This window comes from Cervus elaphus, chromosome 18 (assembly GCF_910594005.1).
Source record: "Cervus elaphus chromosome 18, mCerEla1.1, whole genome shotgun sequence".
In the NCBI taxonomy this organism is placed as follows: domain Eukaryota; kingdom Metazoa; phylum Chordata; class Mammalia; order Artiodactyla; family Cervidae; genus Cervus; species Cervus elaphus.
This window is the reverse complement of record NC_057832.1, coordinates 88,973,510-88,998,666: the sequence shown is the minus strand read 5'-3', so window position 1 is coordinate 88,998,666 and position 25,157 is coordinate 88,973,510. Positions and strand designations below refer to the sequence as shown.

The 25,157-nt window shown below is 39.2% G+C and overlaps 1 protein-coding gene across 2 annotated transcripts in view; it reads right to left on the bottom strand.

Moving 5' to 3' along the window:
• Positions 1–25,157, bottom strand: part of VPS41 (VPS41 subunit of HOPS complex) — a 203,202-nt gene that overhangs the window by 90,109 nt on the left and 87,936 nt on the right. For both annotated transcript variants that reach the window (XM_043871900.1, XM_043871901.1), the window contains 3 exons: positions 20,802–20,876; positions 9,820–9,882; positions 6,359–6,424 (listed from right to left, as the gene is read on the bottom strand). In XM_043871900.1, the coding sequence (XP_043727835.1) occupies positions 6,359–6,424; positions 9,820–9,882; positions 20,802–20,876 (204 nt within the window). The remainder of the gene's footprint in view (positions 1–6,358; positions 6,425–9,819; positions 9,883–20,801; positions 20,877–25,157) is intronic.

Genomic DNA, 25,157 nt, shown 5'->3' with positions numbered 1-25,157 from the left:
TCTTCGAAAGTGCACACCATACACATACAGAAAGAAGAAATCTTTCCAGAGATTTCTGCAAAGCACACCAAGCTTCTGTACGTTTTGGCAATCTCTAGTTATTTAACTCTATACAAAGAAGTCACTATAACTTACTAAATAAACACTAGTTTTTACTATTCACTAAATACACATTTACACAATAAACTTTAATGAATTCAGAGAAATCAGTCAACAGCTTGTATGTTACAAGTTCCTGAATAGAGGGCATGTATGTGCTAAGTCCCTCAGTCATGTCCAACTCTTTGGGACCCTATGAACTGTAGCCCTCCAGGCTCCCCTGTCCATGCGATTCTCCAGGCAAGAATATTAGAATGAGTTGCCATTCCCTTCTCCAGGAGATCTTCTCCAGCTAGGGATTGAACCTGGTTCTCTTACATCTCCTGCATTGGCAGGGAAGTTCTTTACCACTAGCACCACTTGGGAAGCTCGAATACATGCCATATTTACATACTAACGCTTCTTAAACCTCTAACATAAATAGGAAAAACTGTAATGCCCTTTAATTCTATTCTCATTCTTTTTTATTGAAGTAGATGCACAGCAAAGTGATTCAGTTACATATATATATTTATCTGTTCTTTTTCATATTCTTTTCCCTTACAGGTTATTACAAAATGTTGAGTAGAACTCCCTGTGCTATATGGTAGGTCCTTGTTGTTTATTTTATTCATTTTTTTTCCTTTATTTATTTTTTTCCAGTGGGTTTTGTCATATATTGATATGAATCAGCCATAGATTTACACGTATTCCCCATCCCGATCCCCCCTCCCACCTCCCTCTCCACCCGATTCCTCTGGGTCTTCCCAGTGCACCAGGCCCGAGCACTTGTCTCATGCATCCCACCTGGGCTGGTGTGTTGTTTATTTTATATATAGCCGTGTGTATCTGTTAATCCCAAACTCCTAATCTATCCCTCCTTTCCCCCTTTGGTAATCATAAGATTGTTTTCCATGAATGTGGGTCTATTTATGTTTTGTAAATAAGTTCATTCATATTATATTCTTAGATTCCACATATAAGCAATATTATATTTGTCTGGCTTACTTCACTTAGTATGATAATCTCTGGTCGATCCTTGCTGCTACAAATGCATTATTTCATTATTTTTATGGCTGAATAATATTCCTCTGTGTGTGTGTGTACACTACATCTTCTTTATCCATTCACCTGTTGATGGACATTTAGATTGCTTCCATATCTTGGCTACTGTATAAAAAATAGTGCTGCAATGGACACTGGGGTACATATATCTTTTCAAATTATAGTTCTCTCCAGATAGATGCCCAGGAGTGGGATCCCTGGCTCATATGGTAACTCTATTTTGTTTTTTAAGGAACAGACATATTATTCTCCATAGTGGCTGCACCAATTTGCATTGTCACCATTAGGGTAGGAGGGTTCAACTTTTTCCCACAGCCTCTCCAGCATTTGTTATTTGCAGAATTTTGAATGATGGTATAAAAATGGCTTTTTAAAGGTAAAGAACTCAAAATCAAAATGTTTTAAAAGGAGTTAATTTGTTTGTCATCCCGTAAGTAATCAGTGGTTCTAAAAACTAAAAATGGCACTGGCACAAGGACAGATACACAAATCAACAGAATTGAAACTCCAGAAATAAACTCGAACATTTACGGCTAACTGATTTTTGACAAAGGGCCCAAGACAATGGCAAAGGAACAGTCTTTGCAACAAAGAGGGCTGGGACAATTGGATATCCATATGCAAAAGAATGAATTCAGACCCTTACCTTACACCATACACAAAAATTAACTCAAGGGAGATTCCAGAGCTAAATTTAAAAGTTAACACGATAAAACTCTTTGAAGAAAACACAAGCATAAATCTTAATGACCTTAGATTTGGCAATGATGTCATAGATACAATACCAAAAGCACAAGCATCAAAATACACACACACACACACAGAAAACCAAAATTCCACACAAAACAGATAAACGGCACTTCAGCAAAATTAAAAACTTCTGTACCTCCAATGACACCAGGAATAAAGTGAAAAGACAACTCAACGACTGGGAGAAAATATTTGCAAATAACATACTGGCAAGAGATGTGAATCCAGAATATATAAAAAAAAAATTTTACAATTTAAAAAAAAAAAAAAAGAAAAAAGACAAATAGCCCAATGGAAAAATGGACAAAGAATCTGAATAGGCATTTCCCCAAAGATAGACAAATGGCCAACAAGCACTAAAGATGCTCAACAACCTTAGGCATTAGGGAAATGTAAATCAAAACAAGGAGATATCACCACTTTCCACACACCAGATGCCTATAATCAAAAAGACAGCTACAAATGAATGAGGGTGAGAATGTGGAGAAAGTGAAACCCTTACATACTGCTAGTGAGAATGTAAATGGTGCAATCACTTTGGAAAATGACTGGACAGTTCTTCAGTGTTCTACACTGAGTTACTAGATGATCCAACAATCCTACACCCAAAGGGCATTAAAATACATAGCCCCATAAAAGAGTTGTACATGAATGTTCACAGTACCATTAAGTGCAACAGTCAAAACATAGAAACAACCCAAATGTCCATCAACTGATAAACAGCTAAATAAAATATGATATACCCATACGATGAAAGGTAATTTGGCCATAAAAAGGAATGAAATACTGATACATGGCTACAACATGGATGTACCTAGAAAATTAATTAAAGAAATCAGACACAAAGGCATGTACTCATGATTCCATTTTCATGAAATATTCAGAATTTACATGAAATATCCAGAATTTGTGACCCCATGCACTATAGCCTGCCAGGCTCTTCTGTCCATGGAATTCTCCAGGCAAGAATACTGGAGTGGGTTGCCATTTCCTTCTCCAGAGGATCTTCCCAATCCAGGGTTCAAACCCAGGTCTCTTGCATTGCAGGAAAACTCTTTACCACATGAGCCTCCAGGGAAGCCATCCAGAATTTACATGAAATATCCAGAATAGGCAAATTTATAAAGAATTGAAATAGACTAGCAGTTCCTTGGGGCTAGGAAGCAGGGAAAAGGGGTTAGGGAGCGACTGTTAATGGGGACAAGGTTTCATTACTGGGATGATAAAATGCTCTAAAATTGGATTATGGTGATGGTTGCACAATTCTGTATACATATTAAAACCAGTGAGTTGTACATTTTTTATTTTTTGGCTGTGCCACACAGCATATAGGATCTTAGTTCCCCAACTGGGGATGGAACCTGTAGCCCCTGTAGTGGAAGCGCAGAGTCTTATCCACTGGACTGCCAGGAAAGTTTTTGAATTGTACTCTTTAAACTGGTGACCTTTATGACATGCAAATTATATATCAATAAAGCTATTAAAATAAAAAGACATGACAATATCACTTACATTGACATGTGAAATCCTATGATTCCTCACTTCAGAATATCACATATATACTTTCATCAAGCTCAATAACCTAAGTCCTTTATACAACATACTAACCCTTTGGTGTGTGTTTCTTTTAAACTATTTTAAATCAGAAATTCTAACTCAACAATATCAAGTTTTTCACCAGATAGCTTGAACTGTTTTTATTTTATATGTACATGATTAAGCATCTTTTGTGCTTGGGAAGAAATGTCTACACATGCATTTTTGGAGACGTGAATAGGAAAACAGGAGAAAAGAGAATGCTCCCTCTTAGAACACTGAACACAGAAAAATCTGTCAAGCAGAGAGTGATAACCAAAGAGATGAACCAAATCTTTGATGTTCTTGCCTGTTGAGCATTCAGTGAATTCTACTTACTTTAGTACTTATCACAATGTAATCTTGGTATCAATCCCAAGTTTTTCCCATGTGACCTTGCCTGCACTTGGATTCTGGACTACTTCGTTGTCCATACATTTGCTCAACAAGTTTTGGCCCAAAGAGTTACAACTACTCTAGAAGTTTTGGCCCAAAGAGTTACATTCACTTGGTCCTTTCTACAGATGTCAAATGCTATGTAGAAGGATGAACACGTTATTGACACAGTTAACTTAGGCATCTTGCAAGTTGATAAGACATTCATGTAGCAAAAACTACTCTGGCAAATTAGATCAGATGATAGGTACCCTTCACAGTATAAAAGCAATTATTAAACCATACCAACAAGGTGATTATTAAGAACACAAATCTATACAGAAACTCCCACCATAAAAGTTTGAGTCCATGTGGACATTATTCATATTATCTCTAATATGTTCTTTCATACCAATACCTTGAAAAAATAGGGGACAACTCTAAAGTCTCTAACTTCTGGAACTGGAAAGCTAGAACTCAAACTGCATCCTCACTTGGAAAATACTTAAACCAAAATGATTTATCAATATTTTAAGTTATCAAAATTTTATGAGGGATTGCTATTAAGAAGGCAGCAGACAGTTTAGAAGCAGAATCTCCAACCCCAGTCAAGCCTTCAGATGAGTGCGATCCTGGCCAAAATCTGGACTGAAATCTCATGACAGGCCCTAAAACAGACCATACAGGAAAGCCACTCTTAAATTTCTGACTGTGAGATAATGAAATTGTGTTGGTTTAGGCCACTTAAAAAACAAACAAAAAACCTAGTGACTTGGCATTTTTCATCTCTAATGAGTTTTAAATAAAAACGCATGGGTTTAAATTATAGCTATGTGAATTTATGCTCTGTCTCACTTAAATTTTTTAACTAGAAAAGTGTTTACTGAAGAAATATCAACACTTTATCGAGAAGAATTTTGAAGCTACTCTTTCCTGCAATCAACAAAGACAAGTAAGGTGGCTATTTTTTCCTAGCAGTAAGTCAGCTGCAGATCTAAAATAGAAAATGTTAGCTTCAATCTGGAATTCCTACTGATTAATTCCATACATGCTTCCCAGAGTAGCTACCCTTTACCCAAAGGTAAAGAATCCACTTGCCAATTCAGGAGACACAAGAGACATGGATTGGATCCCTGGGTTGAGAAGATTCCCCAGAGTTGGAAATCCCAAACTATTCCAGTTTTCTTGCCTGGAAAATTCCACGGACAGAGGAGCCTGGTGGACTACAGTGAATGGGTTCACAAAGTGTCAGACATGACTGAGCAACTGAGCACAATCCCATAGACATTTCTGTGTGAGGTTAGTGCTGCTAGAGCCTAAGGATAACAATAAGTCCTGGGGAGGGCATGAAAGGAGCTGGTTCTCAAACAGAAATCAGAGCTGGTGCAATCTTGGCTTTGTGCCTTGAGATGCAGTTGGAATCTAAAGGATCTGCCACTTAACCATTACATGGAGCTAAAATCTGTGCTTGAAAAATGCCAACAACTAGTATGCAGTCCTTTCATTCTGTGAAGCAACAGTCCAAGTGAAAAGGACAGATACCTACCACAAAAACATTCAAAACCATTTGGTAGCTAAGCCTCGAAGTATCTATTCCGTAGCTATACCTTGCTATAGAAATAAACACATACAGCCTGCTCTCCACTGAGCCCCGAACCGGATAGAAAACAACGTTCAGAGTTCTAGGACCGGGGGAACATTTTATTATAAAAAATCACTGGTGAATAAAAATAGAAAAAACAATTTAACTTCTTCTATAAGCAGAAAGAGTCTTTTATTTTAGAATCTGCTATATCTACAAACATGTCAATGCATAAAATGATTCTTTTACTTTCTCATGTTTTAAATAGCACTAAGATAATGAAACATGCTAGGAACATGTCACTCAAAAAGAGCCATGGCAAGCTCAGCTCAGTGCTCGGTGTTGACTTAGAGGGGTGGGGTGGGGGTGGGGGAGAGGGAGGCTTGAGAGGGAGGGGATATATGTAAACGCAAAGTCCAAGCAGTTGCAAAAGAGCTGGACACGACTTAGCGACTAAACAACAACAAAACAGCTGATTCGCTTCGTTGTACAGCAGAAACTAACACGACATTATAAAGCAATTATATTCCGATAAAAATAAATTAAAACATAAAATTAAAAAAAGAGCCATGATTGTTCTAAAACTTTCTCAAGACTTGCAAGAGATTATCGACAAGTGGGAAAAAAAACACTAGTTTACTTGCTCTTACTTTTTAAATGCTACCTCTTTGTGTGTGTGTGGAAGGGCTATATTTCAACAGGCTAGCAGTTTGAGTAACATCTGTTTTTGCCCGCACCTGTTCCAAACGGATGTCACTGACAAGCGCTGAGGCCACACCTCCCCCAAGAGGTAATGGTCTTACTATTTCACTACACTGTGCTTTCTCAAATTTTCTCCACATGAAGAGTCAGACATTAAAAATACTAAAGATAAACTGAAGAGCAAACAGAACCCCTCCAAGACTGCCTGTGACACCAACATGCAGCATTTACCTTCTTCCCTCCCGTCACAAACTGCTTGCAGCTGGATCTCACGAAATGCGGGTGCACAGCAACGATCTGCAAGGAAGAGGGAGCCAACACGTCACTGGTTAGGAGTCACGGCTGCAGAGCAGAATGAAAGCCCCTTATATATGACAGGCAACATGATCGAAAAATCAACCTGGTATCTAGGTAGGCAGTAATCTATTCAAGGAATATTTTGCACCAAGGGGGAGCGAGTTTTGCTCTGGTGTGAGAGGGTCTCTTCTACGAAGTCAGGTCAAAGCTAAACGATGAGAGTGAACAGCTGTCGTTTCTGGTTGAGTGGGACCCTCTGAGTGGGCGCACCTCTTTAGAGGCAGCCAATGAAGGTAATCAAGGCAGCGAGATGTCACAAACGTTTGTAACTGAAGACATTACATAGAAGAAATCTAGATTATTTCCTTGTCAGGATGCCTCCCAAGTGGAACGAGGGCTGCACTGCAGCCTCATAGTCTGGAGTGGGAATCCATCAGTGGGAAAGACAATGGCGCTGCAGACCCAAGCTGAGTTCCGGAGCTCAGAGTCCCGGTCCTTCCCTTTTACCTCCACCGTCAGTCAGTTCCTGGGCCCCCGGTTATCACCTGCTCTCCACCATCTCCTACAACCCCAAGGCTGCCCCATCCCTTGTCATCATTTATTTCATTTGTCAATGGCTTTCTGAGAAGCTGATAGCTGCATTCAGCATAAGCTCATCTTTGGGGCTCCCTTACATGGCCGCCAGCCTGCAAAGACCCTGCCTCCTCATTTTCTTATCCCCAAACCCACGTAATCACCAACTAACACACTGTGTTGTTTTTCCAGCCCAACGTACAGAATTATTTCTACACATTAAAAAAAACTGACACAACTATACTTTCACAAATCTTCAACTAAAGACATTTTCTATTCTTATTAATTAATGAATACATCTCCATCTGCCAATGGGATAGATTGCATTTCCTACCCTGTCATTTTGAGGGCATTTATTAGTATGTGACTCCTCATTCCTCTAACCATTCCTCACTTCCAGGTTAGCCCTTCTTTCCTTCCACGCTTGTCTAATCCATCCTGGATACCAACGGAATCATTTATACATTCTGTTGTTATTACACGTTCTTAAAATCTTTCTTGAGGGTCCTCTTAGCTTTCTTATGATGCACAGTCCTAGATCACAACTGCGAGTGCAGTCCTGTCTGTGCCCTCAACCACATAACCTTATCCCTCATCCTTCCTCACCAAGAAGAAACCAAGGCCATCACGTCACTGCCTCTGACTGCAGAGCTTTCACTGCCCAACTTAGTGACACTTGACTTGGTCTCACCAGCAGAGGCTGTAGGACTCACATCCAAGGTTTCCCTCCCTCATCCCTACATGGTGGATCCCATCCCTTAGAGCCACCCCACTAAGTATTCCCTTTTGCTTATTTTGGATCTTTCCCCCTACGATTTTTTTTTTTTAATACCAACAACCAAAACATGACTGGCAGAAATCTCCTGGACTTTGGTTCTTTCTCCATCTACCAAATGAACTCCCTTCTACATCACAAAGTTTCTTGAAAGAAGAGTCTACCTTGCTTATTTCTACTTCTTTATCTCCAATTTACTCCTTCATACATAGTGAGCCTCCCCCTCCTAGACCCTCCGCATTAAGGTCGCCGGGAGCTCATAATTACCAAATAAAGTGCCCTGCTTCTGTCCCTACGTCGTGGTAGCTGCACACTGCCTTTTCTGTGCTGCTCGCTCCTTCCTTCTGGAAACCCTCTCTCCTTTGGCTTCTCCTCCAATCATCCTAATTCTTCTAAGATCCCTCTGGTTTTTTCTTCCCACTGCCTGAATCTTTAAATTAGCGCTACAGGGGACTTCCCTGGAGGTCCAGTGGTTAAGTCTCCATGCTTCCAATGCAGGAGGCGTAGGTTTGACCCCTGATTGAGGAACTAAGATCCCCCATGCTGTGGGGCTAAAGAAATAAATAAATATGATAAACCACCACAGTGATACTAAAAGAAATAATTTAAAAAACTTTAAAAACAAAATAAGTTAGTGCTCCAGAATCTGACCCTCAGTCTTTTTCTTCTCACTCTTTAACTGGATGATAACTTTCAGAATGGTTTCCTCTTACTCAGCTGTAAGTACAGCTGGCTACCTACCCAGTTTGTGATTTTTAGGGCCAATCTCCATGCTGAGCTCTACATTCACATTTCCAAAATCTCCATAACATTTCCACTGGATGGTATGTCTCTATAGTTATCTAGACCCCAGACCACACTAGCAACATCCTGCCTCAAACCATCTCTTATTGCAACTGACAGCGTTCCCACACACCATTACCAAAGCAAGAACCTGGATTTACCCTCAGCTCTTCCATTTATTATTGTTATTCCATTATTTATTATTATTATTTCATCACCAAAGCTTATTAAATCTACCTCCGCCAGGCTTTTCCAATTCATTACTGCTACTCCATCCTGAATACCATCTTTCTTTTCATTGAGCTCCTGTTACACCGTGTCTAGGGTATGGCTTAGCCTTCTGAATCATCTCCTGCCCCCAATCGATCTCTTGCTTGCATTCTCCTGCATTCTGGTAGGGCTGGCTTTCTAAAACCTGTATCAGATCCCACCTCTCTTTTACCTGTTGATCAATAAATGTTTGAATAAACACGTGAGAAAACCAAACAACCTCTTCCTTTACAACTGTAATAGCCAGTGTAACTACAGTAACTGTTACCTAAAACTGATCTTCTGCCTCAAGTCTGCCAGCCTTCTCATCTACACTGGATATAGTTGCCGTATTACTTTGCTTTCGGCTTAGCTCGGTTTTATGCCACTTCTTTGCTCTTCGGCATTCCATAATTTCTCCTTATCTACCAGACAAATTCCTTAGCCTAAATATAAAGCCACCTCAATCTGCCCATGCAGTTCTCCTGCCAAGTCAGTATTTTATGCACCATCTATACTCAACTATTTGCCACTTCCTAAACACAATTTGAACTTTCTAACCTCTTCATTTATATTATACTGTTCTTCTGCATGGGAAGTCAGCTTTCTCCCTCTGTCCTGTCCATTTATTAAAGCCCAGTCAAACATCAATCCATCTATGGAAGCCATCACTAACAAGAACAGCGAGAAGTAACTCCTCTCAGTTTTAGACTCAACACTGTTTTTACCTCTTTCTGAGTCTTTAATCACAGATTGTGTGATTTGAGTCTTTAATCACACACTGTGTGTTTATCATCTCACCCACTACACCAAAAGTTGGAGGATACACTGAGGTCACAGCCACATAATATACATTCTGTGCACCTCCGAGGCATCAAATAGTATCTGGTACATTGACTGATGGATGCTTACTGACAAAATTCATGCAAGATTGGTAGTGTTCAAAGTATTAGTTTTCTTACTGCCATTGTTGAGAAAAACCCTCTGAAAAATTAAAAACTTACTGAATACTTACTTTAATGGGACAGTCAAAAGTCTCGTGAAATTCTTCTCCAGAATACAGTCCAAATACCTGCACCTAAAAAGTAAGTGGATCCTGTCAGTTCACCATGACAGTATCAAAGAAAGCTGCTGAGTCAGTGACAACACGTACTATTAATAAAAAAGTCAAGTACTGAGTAAACTAAGGTCTCTGTAATCTCTATGAAATATCCAATGAAAACAATTCCATCAGGGTGAGAATATACCACTGCAATTAAGTTTTTTTACCAGCATCTCATGGACAGACTTCCCTTTGCCCATCACAAATTTATTTCATTAAATAGATGTCAACTTTAAAAAATGAAATAGAGATGAATAGGTTATTAATACTTTTTTATGAATTTTCCATAGGCTACTACTACTAAATGAATTATTTGTTCCTTTCCTTGAAGGAAAAAGAAGCTTCTTCTTTCAGTCACGGATATATAAATCAACCAAGCAGATCAAAGTTGCAAGAGATTAGATCTGCACTTCATTTACCATCTTATCTTAAATTTATTGAGAGCATATACATGTAAGATTTAATTTTCTACTTATCAGTGTCTCCCTTAAAGTGGTTTAATCTTAATATCTTTCCTCTAAGTGGTTGATTTTAATATGCAATTGTATAATGTACATAAAAAGGCCTTCCCTGGTGGCTCAGGTGGTAAAGAACCTGCCTGTGATCCAGGAGACCCAGGTTCTATCCCTTGGACATGAAGATCCCCTAGAGAAGGAAATGGCAACCCACTCCAGTATCCTTCCTGGGAAAACCCATGGATAGAGGAGTCTGGCAGGCTATAGTCCATGGGGTCACAAAGAGTCGGACACAACTGAGCAACTAACACTTTAACATAAAGGGTACAGATCATAGATTCAGAGCTTGACAAATGTTTATGATATGAACATACCCCTGCAGCCACCACCCATGTCAAGAAGCAGAACCCAAGAAGCTCCCCTGTGTTCCTTCCCATTCATTTACAGCCTCACAAACTAACTGCTCCTCCGAAATCTATCACCTTTGGTAAGCTGTGCTGATGTTTGAATTTTATATAAATAGAATCATAAACTATTTCACTGGCTTCTTTTGCTGGATATTTTCCTTCTGATATTTATCCACACTGCTATGTACATATGGCAGGAGTTGGTTCTTTGTTACTGCTGTATAATATTTCAGTGTATGAGTACATCACCATCTGGGTATCCATCTTCCATTGATTACTTCGGTTATTTCCAAATAGAGGCTATTATGAATAATGCTAAAGAAAGGCAATGCCAAAGAATGCTCAAACTACCACACAATTGCACTCATCTCACACACTAGTAAAATAATGGTCAAAATTCTCCAAGCCAGGCTTAAACAATATGTGAACAATGAACTTCGAGATGTTCAAGCTGGATTTAGAAAAGGCAGAGGAACCAGAGATCAAATTGCCATCGAAAAAGCAAGAGAGTTCCAGAAAAACACCTATTTCTGCTTTACTGATTATGCCAGAGCCTTTGACTGTGTGGATCACAATAAACTATGGAAAATTCTGAAAGAGATGGGAATACCACACCACCTGACCTGCCTCTTGAGAAATCTGTATGCAAGCCAAGAAGCAACAGTTAGAACTGGACATGGAACAACAGACTGGTTCCAAGTAGGAAAAGGAGTATGTCAAGGCTGTATACTGTCATCTTGCTTATTTAACTTACATGCAGAGTACATCATGAGAAATGCTGGGCTGGAGGAAGCACAAGTTGGAATCAAGACTGCCAGGAGAAATATCAATAACCTCAGATATAAAGATGACACCACCCTTATGGCGGAAAGTGAAGAAGAACTAAAGAGCCTCTTGACGAAAGTGAAAGAGGAGAGTGAAAAAGTCTGCTTAAAGCTCAACATTCAGAAAACTAAGATCATGGCATCTGGACCCATTACTTCATCGCAAATAGATGGGGAAACAGTGGCAGACTTTATTTTTGGGGGCTCCAAAATCACTGCAGATGGTGACTGCAGCCTTGAAATTAAAAGATGCTCACTCCTTGGAAGAAAAGTCATGACCAACCTAGACAGCATATTAAAAAGAAGAAAAGTCATGACCAACCTAGACAGCATATTAAAAAGCAGAGACATTACTTTGCCAACAAAAGTCCATCTAGTCAAGGCTATGGTTTTTTCAGTAGTCATGTATGGATGTGAGAGTTGGACTGCGAAGAAAGCTGAGTGCCGAAGAACTGATGCTTTTGAACTGTGGTGTTGGAGAAGACTCTTGAGAGTCCCTTGGACTGCAAGGAGATCCAATCAGTCCATCCTAAGGGAGATCAGTACTGGGTGTTCATTGGAAGGACTGATGTTGAAGCTGAAACTCCAATACTTTGGCCACCTGATGCGAAGAACTGACTCATTTGAAAAGACCCTGATGCTGGGAAAGACTGAAGGTGGGAGGAGAAGGGGAGGACAGAGGATGAGATGGTTGGATGGCATCACCGACTCAATGGATATGAGTGTCCGGGAGTTGGTGATGGACAGGGAGGCCTGGCGTGCTGCAGTCCGTGGGTCACAAAGAGTCGGACACAACGGAGTGACTGAACTGAACTGAATGAATAATGCTATAATGAACACTCTTTCTCCAAATCTTTTGGTTCACTTACAAATCCATTTATGAAGAATGGGATTGTTGAGTTGCATGTTATATCTCTGTTGACATCTAATAGACAGCTGAACAATTTCACAAAATTGTTCTGGTCAATTTATACTCTCACCAGCAAAGCATAAGAATTCCAGGAGCTCTCAAACACTTGGAACCAGCTATAACGGGCACTCAGAACTGTTTCCCAACACTTGGGAGGTTTTCACTCTTTTTCTAGCCTCTAGAAGAAAGTGGTGTTATTTTTTCTTTTAAATTTTGTAAGAATTCACCAGCGAAGCTATCTGGGTCCAATGGCTCTATATGAGAAAGTATTTCATTACAAATTCATTTTTTAAACAGACATAAAACCTTTCAGACGTTCAATATCTCGTTTTTATCTTAGTAAGCTGTGAGTGGTTCATCTGTGAAAGTTCCAAGAGGAAAATGTACTCATATTATCATCCTGGGGAGATACGTTCTTCCACTAAAATATAAAATCTTCAGAATATCCCACTCATTTTGTGACTCCTGTGTTTATACTCTTAGGCCAAGAATGCTGCTGGGTTCCAAGAATAGCACATCGTAGGATGTAATGTCAAGGGGCGATGATCTACTCTGCGGTAGTCTGATAAAACGTATTCTTGACATAGCAAATACATGCACGCCCCACTACCACCATGCTGCTCATCATTCAGAGTGCACTGGCTCATGCTTTTACATAAACCTATAAGCACTGGGTGGCTTCCCAGGTGGTTCACTGCTAAAGAATCCACCTAGAAACTCAGGAGATGCAAGAGACATGGGTTCTATTCCTGGGTCGGGAAGATCCCCTGGAGGAGGGCATGGCAACCACTCCAGTATTCTTGCCTGGGAAACCCTATGGCAGAGCACCCTGGCGGGCTACAGTCCATGAAGTTGTGAAGAGTCACATGTGACTCAGCAGTTAAGCCAGGGTACACACTGAACTTCTTATAAAATGGTAGTTGAGAAGCTCAGAAGAATAGCATTATATGCAAAGTTTTACTCTGCCCAAGGAAGCTGAATGTGAATGAGCCCAAAGAATCCAAGAAAACAGGCTCAAAGTAAGACAGGAACTATATCACCTGAATCTTACTAGACTAAATGAACACGGGGTCAACTTACTAAAACTACATCAGCAGAAATGCATGGTACTCCAGGAAGTTTATATTCTTCTAACATAAAGCTACTTCTAGTCACTCCAACTATATCACAACAACACGGTCCTGTGTCACATCTTACACTCCTGCTAATAACTTGGACCTCAAAATGCTGCCACACACCTTACCTCAGTGGTTCTGATTGGACTACAAGGTTAAGATCCCTGGATAATAATAGCCAGACCCTATCCTTGACAAATTAAACTTTTTGGTGGGATAAAATATATTTTTTTTTCAGGTGAACATATTTATTTCACTCATAGTGGTCAGTTTCTATCTAGAAATGTCTAAATGTTCCCCTGAGCTCTAAATTTATTTATTTATTTTAGCTGTAATTTGATTCAATTTTAACCTATGGGGAAGTCTTGGTTACAACTGTGTGAGACTAAGATTCCAGTGGGAAAGTGTATTTTGATAACATCTCCTCAAAGAAGTCATGCCATTTCTCAGTTTTCTCAAACTATACAGGGAAACAATCTTCTGGAAAAGGTCTCTAGTGAAATGGTCAGTATCATTCTGGTTCTTTAAGAAATTTTATTCTGAATTAAACTATCCTTATGGACTTCAAAATGAGAAGAAATACCTTTAAAACTGTATTTTTAAAGGTTCATAATTCATGGTATGTAACTAGGACTGAAAATCTTGCTCTCCCTCATCTGACCCTTATAGCAAGACTGCTGGGGATGAAAGCAAATACCTTTGTTGATGTTCAGTCACTGAGTCAAGTCCGACTCTTTTGTGACCTCATGGACAATAGATTGCCAGGCTCCCCTCTCTGTTCATGGGATTTTCCAAGCAAGAATACTGGAGTGGGTTCCCACTTCCTCCTCCAGGGAATGAAGCCATGTCTCCTGCATGAGCACACGGATTGTTTACCACTGAGCCACCAAAATAAACAACTCGTCTAAAGTCGTAAAAATCAGGAAGACTATTCCAAGCTCTATTCTTCTATATACAGTCATTATAGGAGCTAGTCCAAAATTTGTAAATAAAGAAGATACATTTCCATATGAAGTGCAAAAAAAGGAAGACTAGAAAAAAATTCAAATGCCTCAAATATTTGCCAAAATAGTGAAAGGGAATATCAGGCTATGAATTAGACAACTCTACCACAGAAGTTGAAATTAAATGCAGCAGACTATTCAGTTCACATGGACAAACTTAATTCCACCTATAACAGGATAGATTTTAAGAACAAAAGTTAAGTGATTTTTATTGTGGGGAAAAGTACACAAGCTGTAAACAAACAAATATGGGACTGCTGAAAAAAGACTGAGGTATCAGTAAGTGAGAAAATATTAGAAATATTATGAATCTTATGGGGAAAACTAAAATACAAATTTCCAGGGGTAAAAATTGTGAATCCAACAACAAAACAATGATGAATTCGTATGAAGATATAATAGTCGAGTAAGAAGGCAGGAGGAGAAGGGGATGACAGAGGATGAGACGGTTGGATGGCATCACCAACTCAATGAACATGAGTCTGAGTAAACTCCGGGAGCTGGTGATGAACCTGGCATGCTGCAGTCCATGGGGTCGCAAAGAGTTGGACACGACTGAGCAACTGAACTGACTCACTGACTGAAGAAGGAATAAGCAGAATAAGAGAACAAGTCATGGAAGTTCTTAGCAAACAAGCTGACACTCAGAACTGTCCTTGAGAACTAGTCAGAAGCAAAATATCACTATTGTACCCACTACAGAGACTGGAGGGGTGTTTGCTGAAGGCGGTGAGCAAGACTACAGCTCTTAGGTTAGTCTCTCTCACTGTCTTTTTTTTTTTTTTTGAGATTTTTTTTATATGGATCATTTTTAAGTCTTTATTGAATCTGTTACAATCCTGCTTCACTTCCATGTTTCGTATTTTTGACCACGAGGCATATGGGATCCTAGCTGCCTGACCAAGGATCAAACCCACACCCCCTGCAGTGGGAGGCAAAGTCTTAACCACTGGAACACAAAGGAAATCCCTCTTAAGTTAGTCTCTATTTCTACATTTAACTGAGTAACATTTTCCTCAACTGTCCTTATTTTCTCTTTCAGGATGGAAAACACTGAAATGTCTCAAAACAAATCTCATAGACTTGATATCATTATAAGCAGGGTGAACTGTAAAACCTTTGCTATTTTGGTTAATTTCAGTAACGTGACACCCAAACTAGTAGGTCACAACTTATACTACTAAAGCTAACAAAATCCAAAATGATTCTCATTCATTTCCTCTTTTTTTAAAATTTTCTCAGTGAATATCACACTGTGAAAAGAAATCCACTCAATGACTGCCTGGAGAGATCTGGCTTTTAGGAAGATCTTGCCTGAGAAAAGAATCATATTTAAATGCTAAAATGGAAAGGATCCCTTTGATAAGGGTATTTCCTATAGCAGCCCTGACAACTTCTCCCAATTTGTCACAAAAATACCTAATGAGAAAAACAAAGTTCAGAACAATCTGTCTTATAGTCAACCTACTGCAAAGTTCTAGAGTATTTCTTATTAACTATAAACCCACAGAGCAACATGAGGACCACAAAAGGTATGTGCTATGTATTTACCACCAGAAAAACAGAAACCCTACCCTCATGAAACAATCAGGAAGGTGTCTGGTCTCCACTTTAGCACAGGCTTCTCTGTATTTGCCAACCATAAAGCTGAGTGACAGGCCACCTGACATAGAAACTGTGAGTAGGGTGGCCGGAGTGTCAGAAAACTCAGCTGGTACTTCATTATAACAGCCCCCCAAACCCAAGCTTCCCAATAACAACTGGTCAAGCATTAAAACAGGAGTGAACATATAAGCTGTAATTCCGTCCAGGTCAGTGGCTGGAGGGACCCTCACGGGGGAGATGTCAGGTTTTCATATTCTCCACTCATGGAGGGTGTTAGAGACCCAGGAGAGAAGATAGGCGATGCTCCCAGTTCACTGGGGGAGCTGCCTTAACTGGATACTTCCAGGCAGAGGAAACGGAGCTCCTTAACTGGACCCTGTGTGGAACTGAAGTGTGATTCTACAACACCCAGCAGGATAACACCAAGAAGGATAACAAGGAGGGCCCAGAGCAAGCAGACACTGAATCTGTTTGCTAACTGAGGTTCAGAAAGAGCTTGTCTCCTTGTTTTGGAAGGGATACAAAAGTAACAAAAACATACACAGGATCTATAAAAAGAATGAGGCAGAACACAATTTCAAGGACTCCAAGGGAGAAAAACCATGCTTTAAAAAAAATGTCCTAATAGAGACTTTCCTGGTGGTCCAGTGGTTAAGATGCTGTGCTTCCACTCAGGGGGTGTGGGTTCGATCCCTGGTCAGGGAACTAAGATCCCATATGCCAAGTGGTATGGGGTGAGGAGGGGGCTAGTGTTAACAGTAACAACAACAAAAACTACAAGACTGTTGACTTCAGTAAGAAGAGACCTCTATGAATCTGGAGCAGAAGAAAAGGATGGTGATGATGATAACTGCTGACAATTACTACCTGTGCCTTCTATTTCAAATACTATTCCAAACTACTGACACATATTAACTAATTTCCCCTAATGATTAACACAGCAATAATCATTACTACTCCCTTTTACAGAGGAGAAAAACAGGCTGAAGCCCAGAGAGGGCTGAATCACTTAGCTGACAACACACAGCTCAAGCGTGGCAGGATAATTCCACTCCCAGCCATTTGATCTCTAATAATACTCTTAAGACCTCTAATACACTAAGAGCTAAGACTTCTCATGACACAAGAAGTCATCATTTTGGTTTTGAAAATTAAACATAGATCAGGCTGACATGAGAAAAACTGGGAGAGATTGAAAAGGTTCAGGAAAATTAAAAAGGCCCAACAGAATAAAACTCTACTCCAGAAAGCAACATGGACATTAGAAGCAAAGCACATCAGCCAAGGGACCAAACAAGAAGAGAAACTCTCCTGGACTTCAGAGAAACGAGACGATAAAAACCATGAGAACACAAAGCATATATGTGTGTCTGCGTGTCTGTGTGTGTGTGAGACAAAACATGGCCAAGGTTTCTTACAATATATTTTCGAAAGAGAAGGGTCGATAGGAATTATCCATTCACTCTCGTACCTTGAAAAGGTGACACAGAACAATGAAGGAGGGGAAGAGGCCAGACTACAATGTTTAAGAAAAGGGTCATGAAAATAAAGCAGAAAGATCTGAGAACTTCCCACACACCCAAAATCGGCTCTGCCACATCCCCATCCAGGCCTCGCACTGTGCCCGCTGCCCAGCTGAGTCAGTGGAGGGGGCTGGGGGTCAGGCAACATCCCTGACCTAACAGAGCAGGGTGGGAATGAATGGAGCCTGGGCAGGTGCGGTGCAAAGCGAAGCTCTTAGCCTCTGTGCGATACCGCCTCCAGCCTCAGTATTATTGAGTTTCTTTGAAGAAATGAAAACACGTGGAACTGCAGCAATAATCAAAATCAGGACTGAAGTCAACTTTCCTGAAATGAAAACAATACTTCAGTATATAGATCAAAAGGACTAACTCTCTTTCAGACAAAATGAATGAAAATAGACCTGAACAAGACATTAACTTAGCAAACTGAATTACAAGGGCTGTTCGGTGTTGTTGTTGGTATTGTTGTTATTATGATGAGTCTGAGCTCCAAGGCAGGACAAAAAAAATTTAAAAAGGTTTTGTGAAAGAACAAAGTAGGCTGGCCTCTTGACATATCTATGAAAATAAAGGTTAGACAAAAGAGAGCAGGGTCTCCAAAGCTTTGAGAGAAAATAGTTCAACCCAGAATTCTATATTAAATTAATTCTAGTTTATATATGAAGTCAACACAGGCAAGAGATCAGAAAATAAACCTTGTACGTATTTATCCTGAAAGTTACCTAAAAATGTACGCCGGTAACACACATATTCTATGTGTGACTGTATTTCAAAATTTGGTACTCAAAGGTAAAAAAGTCCTGAGGTAAAAGACTAGAAATGAGCACCAGTTGAATAAACAGAGTAAATTTTAAAGAACTGTTAGAATTAGAACTTTAAAACTGAATACAAATATGAAGGGTTATCTCTGAAATAGAAGGTAATGATTTTTCTAGAAATCCTAACACACTAAAGAAAGAAAAACCACAACAGCCATTTAAAGATGCATGAGATCTAGATATCTGGAGTTGATCGTTTTAATAATCTTTACATTGCTATCATCAGTAACCACTTTACCACATCATGCTATATTATTAGCTCCTCAGTTTTCACAATACAGACTAACCCATGGAGAAGGCTAGGTTTCATAACTATGTGCACTGAAATATTTCTTTTCAAGTCTATCAACGCTGGTAAAATATATGAGAAAACTATTTTTTAAAATGCATCATGGGGGCTTCCCTGATGGCTCAATGGTAAAGAATTCGCCTGCCAATGCAGGAGACACAGGTTCAATCCCTGGTCTGGGAAGATCCCACATGCCACGGAGCAACTAAGCCTGTGTACCACAGCTATTGAGTCTGTGCTCCAGAGCCTGGGAACCGCAACTATTGAGCCCTGACACCACAACAAGAGATGCCACCACACGGCTGCTTCATGCAACTAAAGAGTAGCCCCTGCTGGCCACAACTAGAGAAAAGCCCATGCAGCAATGAAGACCCAGCACAGCCAGGAAATAAAGTTATTAAAAAAAAATGCATCATGGGTCTATAGCAAAATATGGCAGTTACAATCTGATTAAAACAGGAAAACAGAGGTGTGTGCCAAGAAGTGCACCAGGAGATATCTGAGGGTCATCTCATTATCCACCAGACACAGTAGATAAAATATCCCACTTCACCATATCAAATAATAACTTCTTCAAAATTTAGAACTTTGAAAATTCTTAGATGAAGTATCTTCCTAAAAGTTCTCTTACAATTCAAAAACAATATTCTCCTTCAACAATTAAATTGGTATTCACCCAGAAGGAATTCCCCCTTACCTTTCAGAAAATAAAAATGGAGATAATCTTTCATTTTGATACAAAATGTTTCAACAGTTTGGATAATTCTCAATTTCTGCACATACCAACTCTTCCCTTATCACTCTTTTGACAGTCTGGTTCATTTCAGAATTTCAGCAAGTACTGTAAAATTTGATAGTGCTTTTTGAAAAGCACGAGTGTTCCAATGACTTTCAAAAGACTCTTCGGGCAACATTAGGCTTAGATACATCAAAATGCACCCATGTATGTCAAGAAGACTTCATTTTTCTTCTGTTAACAGATTAAATGGGTATAAATCTTTTACATTGAGTACATTGTTTTTAATTTACTCATCCTAATGGACTGTTGAATTTAGATCACATAAAGAAACATAAAATTAGATTAGGAAATCTGCTGTATGCAGGCAAGAATATGTGAGGGTCTGTAATGATTCTTAATGCATTCTCTTCTTAAACTGTTATTTTAGAAGAGTAGCTTAAATACACTGTGCATGAGAATTTTATCATTGCAAACCAACACTAGAAAAGCCTTCCATTGACTGAAAAACAAAAAAGACATTCTTGTAAGTGGAAAATCAATCACCACAACCACTAAATGTCACAGCTCAACATCAGCAAGAAGCACTGATAATTGTTAGTTATACACTGCACAAATGATGTATGTCCTTGGTTGAGGAAGTGGGGGCCAGGTTTTTAGAAAACTGTACATATATTGATTTTACATTTATTTAATGTGGCCATTGCAAGACACTTTATTCTTCTGATAAACTATGACTGCTTATCAAAAGATTCTATAATTCAAGAGAAACATTCACAACTGGTGTGTGAAAATGAAAACCACGGGCCCACAGAAATCATGCCCACAAAATCCAATTTTGTGGATTTATGGCAGAGAGGCATTAAACCACTGTCTTGCAGGGACTGCAGACCAGTCGCTGAAGTCTAAGTGGCACGCCAGTAATGATTAAGGTGACATGTCCCCCTGCCACAGTTGTTAATCAGCTTAATACTAGTCACATTATTGACATTCTTGTAATTACTTTTCCTTACGGCACATTAGCGCAAAATATATTTTACTTTAATTATGAGCGATCAGGAGTAAGTCCGATACCCAAAAAGAATAATCAAGGTTCTCCAAATGCAGATATCCAGTAAGTGCAGTGCTGTTCCGAGGCCCTGGAAGTGGTTACATCACAGCCCCTGGGGTTGGAGCAGCACTTTCCATGTGATCAGGCAATCCCCATACCTTGCCATCCTCTGCACACACGCCCATGTGTTCTCCACTTTCATCCAAGCTAACCTGATTTATCTTCACAGGACTCTATTTAAAAAAAGAACAAACAGACATGAAAAACATTTTTATGTATCAGAAGTCAAATGTTTCACCTCTTTGTAAAATGTAAATGATACAAGTTGTCTATTAGTTTAGATGTATGAGTCCAAGACATAGTTTGCTTTTGCAAATGAAAATGGTAAAATATAGCTTTGTTCCCAGACATACAATAAGGGGAGAAACCTCAGATTTCCCCAAATTACCTATTTCACATTCTGAAGTCCCGCTAAAATGGTATTTTTCTTACTTGCTATATGCCTTTTTATTTATTCTGTTCTATTTACTCCAGAGTCCTATAATTCTTCCCTAGCCAAATTCATTCAAAGAACAAAAATCCCAAATAAAAATCAGGATGTAATGAAAACTGTTAGCTTTTAAAAAAATTGAAGTATAACTTGTTTCTGGTGAATAGCAAAGTGATTCAGCTTTACACACACATGCACACACGTACTTTTTCATATTCTTTTCCATTATGGTTTATTACAGAATATTGAACATAGTTCCTTGTGCTATACAATAGGACCTTGTTCTTTACCTATTTTATGTATAATAGTGTGCAGCTTCTAATCCCAAACTCCTAATTTACCACTCCCTCACCTGCTCTCCCGTTTGGTAACCATACATTTGTTTTCTATGTCCATGAGTCTGTTTCTGCTGTATCATATTTTAGATTCCATATATAAGTGATATCATATGGTATTAGTCTTTCTCTGACTTCCTTTACTTGTTATGACAATCTCTAGGTCCATCCAAGTTGCTTCAAATGGCATTATTTCATTCTTTTTTATGTCTGAGTAACATTCTTTTGTATGTATATACACATCTTCTGTATCCATTCATTGGTTGATAGATGTCATGGTTGCTTCCATGTCTTGGCTACTGGAAAGGGTGCTACAATGAACGCTGGGATGCAGGTGTCTTTCGGAATTCAGTTCAGCTCAGTCGCTCAGTCGTGTCTGACTCTTTGCAACCCCATGAATCGCAGCACGCCAGGCCTCCCTGTCCGTCACCAACTCCCAGAGTTTACTCAAACTCATGCCCATCGAGTCGGTGATGCCATCCAGCCATCTCATCCTCTGTCATCCCCTTCTCCTCCCGCCCCCAATCCCTCCCAGCATCAGGGTCTAGCAACTCTAAAATCAGTTGTTTTAATCTGGCTTACCAGCCAATTCATTTGTTCTTCTCTTATAAATTACAAAATCAACTTTTTATTTATACTTTATGCTTATTACTTTCTGGGGAAATCCACAGGGTCTGATATTAAGTTTGTCATATCCTAACTTTGTCATCCTCCAATCTTTGGAGTAACCTCAAATTAAAAAATCTGTGAAGATAGGAATTAGGCATTCTACTTCAGATGTATTTTCCCTAGAGGAAACACATGGCACATTTAATATTTTTCACAGATTTCCAGTTCTCTATGTAGCCAGCTGTTTACTCACTATAATATTCACACAGGTGATTTTCTAAATGGAAGTCAAAATTAGTAAATGATGACAACAGTAAAAAAAAAAAAAAAAAAAAAACGGCAAGCACTTCTTTTTCTTTTTCTTTTTTTTAGATTTCTTTCTTTTTGAATGCAACAAGTGGTATGTGCGATCTTAGTTCCCTGACGAGATCAACCCTGTGCCCCCTGCACTGGAAGCATAGTCTTAACCACTGGACCACCAGGAAAGTCCTTTTTCTTCTAAAATGGTGACAGTATCCAACCACCTTTCACAAAACATGATAGAACAAATTAACCATGAAAAGAGAAATAAGCCTTCATCATTACAATATAAGCCTGCAAATTAGTTTCCCAAAATACCTAACCTTAAAATAATCTGGTTAGTGCATACAAATAAAATGGAAATACAACAAATTGATTGTTCCATGTTTACTGGAAAATATCTCTGAGCTAGAAAACAATGGCCAGGGTAGACCAAGACTCCCAGACCTTGAAAGGCCACTCAGGAACTGATGACTCTGAGAGAAATTCCCACGTTACAGGTGGAGACAGCTGGCTATAGAACCCTTTGTTATCCAGATCCTGAAATCACTCCTGAAATGCAGCTCATGAAAGCCAAGCTATCTCCTTAAAAGTTCCTAAAATGTTAAAAGAGGAAAGGACGTCCCAGACAGATCTTTGATCTATTTACAAGAGAATAAACCAATCCCAGATGAGATTCACAACAGAAGGACAGAGCCAGAGTTCTGACCTTGAGAGCAGTGAAGATGCTTTGTGATGGGCAGCAAAGAAGCTGCAAAACAAAAGCTGAACTGAGAAAGCATTGAGGCTGGTACGTCTAGACTTCCAGTCAATGAGTCTGAATGACCCGCTTTTACAGTCTCCTTTGGATACATTGTTTCCTCACTGAGTACCTCCTATTAACAATTTTCTGATTCTGACCTTTTGTTCATCAAACAATTTAATACCCATTTTACTCTTGGCAAATATAAACCCCACCTACCTCTGACTGTAACTTAATTGACATTTTATTATAATCTACCTCAGACTGTAATTTAATAGGTGCACAGAGCATGGTCCCTGCCAAGGTTTCCTGTCCTGACCAATGTGGTGCTATCCACATGTGGCTATACAGAAAGTTTAATTAGTCAAAGTCAATCACAGTTAAAAATTCATTTCCCCACTTGTGCCTGCACATGCCAAGCACAGAATAGCCACATGCGATTAGCAGATAATGTATGAGAAAGCACACAGGTCACGGAAGGTTTTCATCATTTCAGAGAGTTCTACGCACAGTGTCATTCCAGGCCCACAAGACTGAGCCACAGTGCTTCTTCACAAGGCTCTCTGTACAACTTATAGTCAGAAGAATATCTTCTCCCCATGTATCTGTCAAACTGTTTTCTGTCATTTCTTCTTGGACTCTGTGCTCATGGCCTGTTCTAAGATTCTCAGAATTGCACTGTATTATTTTTAAAAACCTGGCATACATGTTAGCTGACCCTCACAACTTTTGAGGAAAGCAGTCAGTCTAAGATGGTTATCTCCATCTCACGATAAGGAAAATGAGGCCTCAAGAGTTTACTTGTGAGCTCATCTTCAAATCCCAAATCATGAGTCTGATCTTCCTTTCTGAAAGGGCTTCCTGCCTGAAAGGGCTCTTCCTGATGTCTTCCCAATCTGTAGTAATGACTGATACATTCTTCTGGTTGCTCAAGACAAAAAACTTTGGATCCATTCTTGACTCTTTTCTTCCAGGCTTTACCTCGTTATCTGTCAGCAATTCCTACTACCTCTTCAAGCAAAATTTCATCACCTTCACCACCCCAACAGCTGCCATCATGGTCCAAGCTACCATCATCCTTGTTTGAATTACTGTAACAGTCTCCTAGCTAGTAGACCCACTTCTTCCCTAATTCTCCTAGAAATCCCCTAGAAATTCAACAAACTAGCAGAGTGTATGTTGTTAATAGGTGGATCAGACAATATGATTCCTTTATTCTAAACTCTCCAATGGCCTCCCATCTCAGGATAAGGTCCAAAGTGCTCACTATGACCTGACAGTCTGAAATATTACGGCAAGAGCCTGGCCTTATCCTCTCTTGGCCGTGTTCTCTCTCCTCCAGCCACAATGATCTTCTTGCTGTTTCGCCAGCCCTAGAGCCTCTGAATTTGTTTGCCAGGGCTTTTCTGCCAACTCTTCACTGGTAATCATCTTGTCGGTGATACTCTCTGGCCACTGGAGCTGAAGTTTCAACACTCTGCCCAAACATTTCATAGCTGTTATATGTATTTTTTCTTCTTAGCACTTACCACTATTTTACTATGTATTTTACATATTCATCTTATTTACTGTCAGATTCACTCACTGGAATATTAATTTCATGAAACATAGTTCAAAGAATACAAACTTTCAATCATACACAAATTCTTTCAGAGAACAGAATAAAAAGAAAATCCTCCTTGACTCATTTTACCAGGACAGCATAACCTTACAACAACAAAGCTCAACAAAGGATGTTAGAAGAAAGAAAAAAATACAAGTAAATCTCACTCATGAAAAAAAATGGAAAAATCCTAAAGAAAATATTAATACAGGCAGCATATCTAGAATAGACAATTTTATTTCAGAAATACCAGGCTGATACATGAAAATTAACATATATTTTTGCATTGATAAAATAAAAGAGGAATATCATAAGATCATCTCAAGAAGAAATTTATAAGATCATTACAATAATGCAAAAAGTGTTTGATGAAACTCAACACTCATTCATGGTAAAAATTCTTAGTATGTTAGGATAAAACTTCCTCAATTTCAC